General features: G+C 39.7%; 1 protein-coding gene across 1 annotated transcript in view; it reads left to right on the forward strand.

Annotated features, from left to right (window-relative positions):
- The window catches only part of COL6A5 (collagen, type VI, alpha 5), a 59,672-nt gene that overhangs the window by 34,457 nt on the left and 18,307 nt on the right, over window positions 1–6,908 (forward strand). The window contains 4 exon segments of the mRNA XM_012732076.1: window positions 728–790; window positions 1,762–1,824; window positions 5,987–6,022; window positions 6,136–6,172. Coding sequence (XP_012587530.1) covers window positions 728–790; window positions 1,762–1,824; window positions 5,987–6,022; window positions 6,136–6,172 — 199 coding nt within the window.

Raw genomic sequence — 6,908 nt, forward strand, 5'->3', positions numbered from 1 at the left:
TTCAGAAGGGAGTATTCTATCCAGAACACTGTCTTCTGTAAAATTGGTACTCAAATTAAAATGCAAAATGGGGGTTTAAAAAAGTTCTAATTAAGCAAACCAAATGAATTGTAGGAAAGCATCCAATTTTTGAATCCTCTTCAAAGTGTTTTAAAGGATGAATTACCAAAAGAGATTCTGCCTTTGGTAGAGAAGGTTGAAGGAAGGGACCATATCAACAACTAGTATTAGAACAATAATACTTATGGTAGAGGAACTAATTTCTGAGTTATTAATAAAGGGAGAAAATGAGCATATTTCAATTTATAGATAGTGGTGAAATTAGCATACTGATAAATAACTGCTAACATTTGTTTTTCACTAAAGTCAGAGTAAATTTTTTCTCACTTTAAACTCTTTCAGAGATGATTAGTGAGTTTAGGAAGTAATTATAGTGACTAATCATGTTTTCCCTGACTTTTCAAGCATTGTTCTTTAGCCATTTTTAGTAACTGATTGGAAAACCATGGAATTAATATTTTTGCATAACTGTATTATTAGGAAATCTAAACTAGTTTGGTGACTAAGTGTATCAATGGCTTAGTTTCAAATAACAAGAAAAGATTACACATGGTGCTTAATATACCTTAGAGTTATAACAAAATGAGAGCTTGGACTGGAGGGAATTATTTTTATTTTTCCATAACAAAAATTGTACTATCTTAATATCTTATATCTAAATCTTCAGGGTAATGTTGGTGATCCTGGAATTCCTGGAAGTCCTGGACCCAAAGGACTTAAAGGACTATCAGTAAGTGGCCCATAATTCCAGAAATAATGAATGTCTTGGCTTTTATGGTCAAAATTGTAAATAAAGATTATCATCATTCCACCCCAGGAGCATCTGAAATGTTACTTCCTAACTGTGTAACCTTCAGCACACCTTTTCAGGGTCTTTCTTTCTATAACATGAAAGTTGAACTTAATGAGACCCAAGGTCACTTTGAGCTCTAAGTCTGATTCTAGGAGTCTAAACTTTTACTAGGATTACAAATTGATAGCTCTCTGTCCTGAGAAATGAGTCTTCTAGTCCTTTCTAACACACGTTAAAACCCAGAATACTAGCCCTGTGAGTGGAAATGAAACTGACACCTTCCCACTGTACTCCTGAGGGTTTTCTGACAATTCCACAGCCCATAACTAAGGTCATATAGGATATTCATTTTAAGGAAGGCTACTGAGATTTCTCACTAGCAAGGTATACAGCAGAATGTCACACTTATTTAAAAAGAAGTAACGAGGCAAACATCCCTTCATGTTAAAGTTTGATTGTGGTATCAGTTCATCATTATCAGTATGAAGCTGCAGTTCAATAGGTACTTCCCATCTGCCGGGAAGTTTCCTGAGTATCCGTATCTATCACCTTGTAGAATGTGAACTCCACCGCCTGCCCGTGTCTTCTGAGCTATGCATGTAGGGAATTATCTTGCTTAGGTGGGCCTTTGCGACAGGAAGGGTGTTTTATTTTGTTTTGATTTGTTGTTGTTTTTTGATCTCTATGTGTCCTAATTTGTTTGCTTTCTTTAAGTACCAATTATATTTTATGACTAATTTAAAGTGTACAGACAGTACAAGAACAAAATATGTCAGTAAAAAAGAGGCTAAGAGAAATGGCTGTCTACACTGTTAGCAAGCAATTTACTTGACTTGAATTAGTAGTTGCTTTCTTAAAACATTTTAAATTACAAAGTTCCATAAACTAATGCATAGTCTGGTCTGCAGGGTTATGGAGGCTTGAAAGGTGAAGAGGGATCTAATGGACCCCCAGGACCCCCTGGTCGGAGAGTAAGTATGTTCATGAGAATTAAATGACAGCTAGAGAATGTTCAATAGAAAGAACATAGATTTTAAAGTCAGAAGCACTGGATTCTTGCTTATTCTGTGCCCTTGCAACAGTCACTGGGCCTGGTCTAACCACCTGTAGAGACAGTGGGGTGTATCAGATAATCTCATGGGCACAATCTTTGTGAACTAAAGTTCAATGCAAAATTAACTGGTACTGTAATTTTTTTTACTAACAGCTTAAAAATAGGGATGAGGGCCCTCCCAGGTGGCACAGTGGGTTAAAGCACATCACTAAGAAGCTTAAGCCACTTCTGCAGGAGTTCAATTCCCACCTGCCCCAGAGGAGATCCACATGGCGTGGCAGACCTCTCCTGACCCACCCGCTGCTCCCCTCAGCAGTGTACTTCGTCGATCTGCCTGTTCTGCACCCCACTCTGTCTCTGGTGAATCCTCTCACCCTCTGCATCTCTGGCCTGTACCCCAGTTCTGTACAAATAAATAAATCTTTAAAAAAAAATAGGGATGAGGTCACATAAGATTTTTTATTTTTAAAGATTTATTTATTTGTGCATTCAGAACTGGGGTATAGGCCAGAGGTGCAGGGTGGTGAGAGGATTCACCAGAGACAGAGTGGGGAGCAGAACAGCCCGATTGATGAAGTACCCTGTGGAGGGGAGCAGCGGGCGGGTCAGGAGAGGTCTGCCGCGCCATGTGGATCTCCTCCGGGGCAGGCAGGAATTGAACTCCTGCAGAAGTGGCTTTAGCTTCTTAGTGCTGTGCTTTAGCCCACTGCGCTACCAGGGAGGGCCCGGTCACATAGGATTTATCAGGGTATCCTGGCAAAGTTCCACCACATCAGACAAGATGATAAGAGTTTCCCAAACCCTTATTGTTGCTCAACCCTCCTTAAAATTTTGATTCTCAAAGATTTGGAAATACTACTGCAACTTACCATTGTAAGAAGATGATACCTCTAGAAGCAGCCCCAAGCAGAGTCAGGCATATTTCCCACTGATGGAATATTCGCATCTCTAGTTTAATGCCTCTCCTGTTGTTATAATGATTTGCTCACACATCTCTGTCTCCTCATTAGCGCATCAGGTAGGGGCTAGACACTGCCAGCTTCTGTGTTTTGTGTTGGAGGCTCAGGCAGCCCTGTATCAGGAGGAGCAGACTGTTTATCTCCTTCTGCACATTGTATTTTGTAACTGCCCGGAGGGGTCCCTTTATATAAAAAGAGACACACAAAATAAATGCTTTGAGGACTTCTGAAGCCACACTAGAATTAGTTAGCTAACTGTAAAGTCTTTACCTTGCAGTTAGGAACTGGTGAATGAATAATCTTAGTCATGTGGGTGAGAATCTAGTCTCTAGGTCCAGCCGGTCTGAATTTATCTCCTTTCCAGGTTCTGAGCTCTCATTTGGGGGGTTCCACATGTCTTGTCCTTGACCCTGCTGGCTTAGTACAATGTGACTTCTTGCATGTCCCTGACCTTCAAGCTCTTCTTAAAGACTTGCTTAAATGCGTTCTTTACTTGTTACTTGTTTGATTCTTTGGTTTTATTATTTTATTGAGATAATACTGGTTTACGACATTTTATATGAGTTAGACACGTAGAATCTCCCCTCCAGGTGTTGCCCAGCCATACCCATGGTCCTCCACCTCAGCCCATTGTGTCCGCTCCCCACTGTGTTCTCTCTAGCTCCGCAGCCTCGCTTCTGTAGTCAGGTCTCCAGGGCTTGTTATTGGCTTGGTTTTCTCCAATCCTTTGACTTCTTCCTCTATATTCTGCATATAAGTGACACCATCTGTTATTTGTCTTTCTCTTTCAGACTTATTTCACTTAGCATAATCCCCTCTGGTTCCATCCATGTTGATGCAATTAGCAAGAGTTTGTTTTCTTAGATAGCTGCGTAGCCTCCCGTTATGTCTAGATAGCTCTTTTTCCTGACTCACTCCTTGTTTTGGGCACGGAGGCAATTTCCATAGCTTGGCTGTTGTAAATAGTACAGTATTGAACACGGGAGTGTATGCAGCCCTCTGAACTAGTGTTTTTGTAGTCTTGGAGTAGAGAATGCCATTTATGATAAAAACCCTCAAAAATGGACATAGGTGACATATGTCAATATAATAAAGGCCATATATGACAAACCCACATACAACATCATTCTCAATGGTGAAACTTGAAAACTCTCCCACTGAGATCGGACATAAAACAAGTGTGTTCACTTTCACTACTACTATTCAATATAGTATTGGAAGTCCTAGCTAGAGCAGTTAGCCAAGAAAAGGATATATAAAAGGAACCTAAATTAGGAAAGAGGTAAAGCTTTGGCTATTTGTAAACAACATGATAAAATACATAGAAAAAAAAAATAATCCACTAAAAAGCTAATTAAAATAATAAATCAGTTTAACCAAGTGTCAGGTTGCAAAATCAATATACAAAAATCAGTTGCTTCCCTATATACAATGTTAGAATAGGAAGAAATCAAGAAAACAATCCCATTTATTTACATTAAAAAGCACTACACCTAAGAGTAAACTTAACAAAGGAGATGACGGAAGGACCTATACAATGGAAAGTACAAAAGACTGTTAAATAAGAGACACAAAGAAATGAAAAGCTAGCCCCTGCTTATGGATTGGAAGAATTGACATCATTAAAATGGTCATTCTACACAAAGCAAACTACAGAATTCACTGCAATCCCTATCCGAGTTTCAAAGGCACGCTTCAAAGATACAGAACAAACATTATTGAAATTCCTATGGAACCACAAATAATCCAAAATAGCCAAAGTAGTCCTCACAAAACATGAGAAATAATAGTGGTTTTCTACTTCCAGACTTCAAACTACAGTACACAGCTCTACTAATTTACGTTACTCTTAAACTAATCTTTTAGAACATACTTTCCATAGTACTGATCCTCTGAAGACATGACTGCTTACTCCATTTCTTAGCCAGAAACTCTTCCTTTCTCTGTCTAAAGGGCTATGCATATTTTTTCTGCCATAACTCACAAAAGTAAGGGCAAGACTTTTAGTGAAATTCATAATTTTCTGATTTTGTCAGAAAGGAAATATGTTCCTTATGGTAGAATCATGAATGCCACAACATTTCTGATTACTACCAGCAGCACACACTGGGCCACAGCCTTCAGCAGGTTTTTGACTCTGTTTTGGATAGATGGATAGATAGATGGGTGAGTGGGAGGGCGGGTGAGTGGCCCGCCTGGCTGGCTGGTGGATGAATGGATGGGTGGATGGGTAACTGGACAGATGACCCAGATGTCATTAAAAAAAAAGAGATTCCTGTTTGAGGAAGTGGGGGGGGGGAGGAGTAAGTGAAATTATATGTGTGAAAGCATGGAATAATGCTTTATGAGGCCAGAATCCCAGTATTTATCATTTGCTCAAAGGGATCCACATATGCGTGAATCATCTGCCAAGATCCATGAATCAGAACCAGCTGCCATGAAGAAGCCTGATGATAATTAAAGGAAATAAGAAGGGGAAAGACAAAAGCTCACACTATCAGGAAAGAAGCACTGACTTGTTTCAGGAGTCTTTCCTGGTCCATCTCACTCAATTATTTGTAATCTTTTGCTTCATAACCTTTTAGCACTTGCGAGCTTAGTAGGTGTGCTCTCCTTAGCGCAATGTCCACTTGGCTGCATGACTGGATTTGGTTCTTGCACACAGTAGAGGTGGCTCACTACAGTTTGCATTTTAGATGCCCTGACTTCTAATATGCTCGTACCTCAAAATTCTCAATAAAGTCTCTCTCCTTCATGTCTCCCTTTGGAAATCCACCTTTTACAATTGTTAGATATTCTTGTGAGAAGTGAGAAGCACTCTTCAGAGTGCTCTATCCTTAGTAGAAACGCCTTTAAGAATACTCATGCTTTCCTTACTTCTTTTCACTCTGGGGAGATAATTCAGTTCGCTCTGGGCAGACATCAGCTTAATTGATCTAAGGCTGAAATAGGAGAGGTAATGCTCATGCTGCGAATGTGAAAAGAGCATTGTGATCCCCAGCTCAGGAATACTCTGCCAGCTGTGCCTTAAAGAATGGAGGTTTTTTCCTTTCCTCTTGTTTTGTCACTAAAGGCTCCAACCCACACATACTGATAACCTGTTCTGCTTTTGTTTCCTAGGGCGCTAAAGGAATGCCAGGAGTGCCCACATATGCTGTATGTATCTTCTTATTCATGAACGAAAATCCATTTGGCCACTAGGCAGTAAAAACAGCCACTAAGAGGTCTCTGTGTTCATGTCTTTTCTCTTCTTCTTTTTTAATTTGCAGCAGTGTGATCTGATCCAGTTTGTGCGGGACCACAGTCGTGAGTATCTGTAGCATTGGACCTGGGCATCTGTGATTGGTGAGGGCACTTAGGGTGAGCACAGTAGGCTGAATTCAGTGTTGTGCATGTCTTCTGCAACAAGCTTGCCTGCTGTGGAACAGTTCACATCAGAGGCAAAATGGGGCATAAGCAAAAGACAAGTGCCTTAGCTCCTGTGCAGTGATTCATATTGGGAGAGAAAGTGATTCCTATGGGAAATGATGGGAGTCCAGTTCAAAAGGTGTGTGGATTATCTCCCATCAATATAATAATTGTGCACAAAAAACTGAGAGGACATAGCATTAAAGGGCTGATCTTAGGGGTTGTGGGATAGTTGCTGTATGACAGCTCTGGACAGAGGTCATTAACTGATGATGTGAATAGCAAAGTTCAGCAAAGGAGTAAATGAAGAGTCCACAAACAAAGAGGTTGACTTTGGTTGCAAAGGAGAAAATTAGGTAGGAAAAGCACAGTGATGTCATTTCTGAAAATTTACCATAGGAAATAAAGCAAAAGAAAGAAAAAGCAACAGGGAAACAGGTTGTTGAAATATTCATTAGGGCAAAGTGAATACATTATAGTGTTTAAGCTTTTGAATAAGTTGGTTATGGAACTTCATCTGAAAAATACTAAGGAGCTATGATTTTTATGAAGACACAGAATATGAAAGGTATTGTCTTTAAACAGCAGAAAATTAAATTGAGGACCTTTAGGGAAAAACAAACAAACAAACAAA

Source organism: Condylura cristata, unplaced genomic scaffold (genome assembly GCF_000260355.1).
Source record: "Condylura cristata isolate star-nosed mole 26May11 unplaced genomic scaffold, ConCri1.0 scaffold00033, whole genome shotgun sequence".
Taxonomy (NCBI): Eukaryota; Metazoa; Chordata; class Mammalia; order Eulipotyphla; family Talpidae; genus Condylura; species Condylura cristata.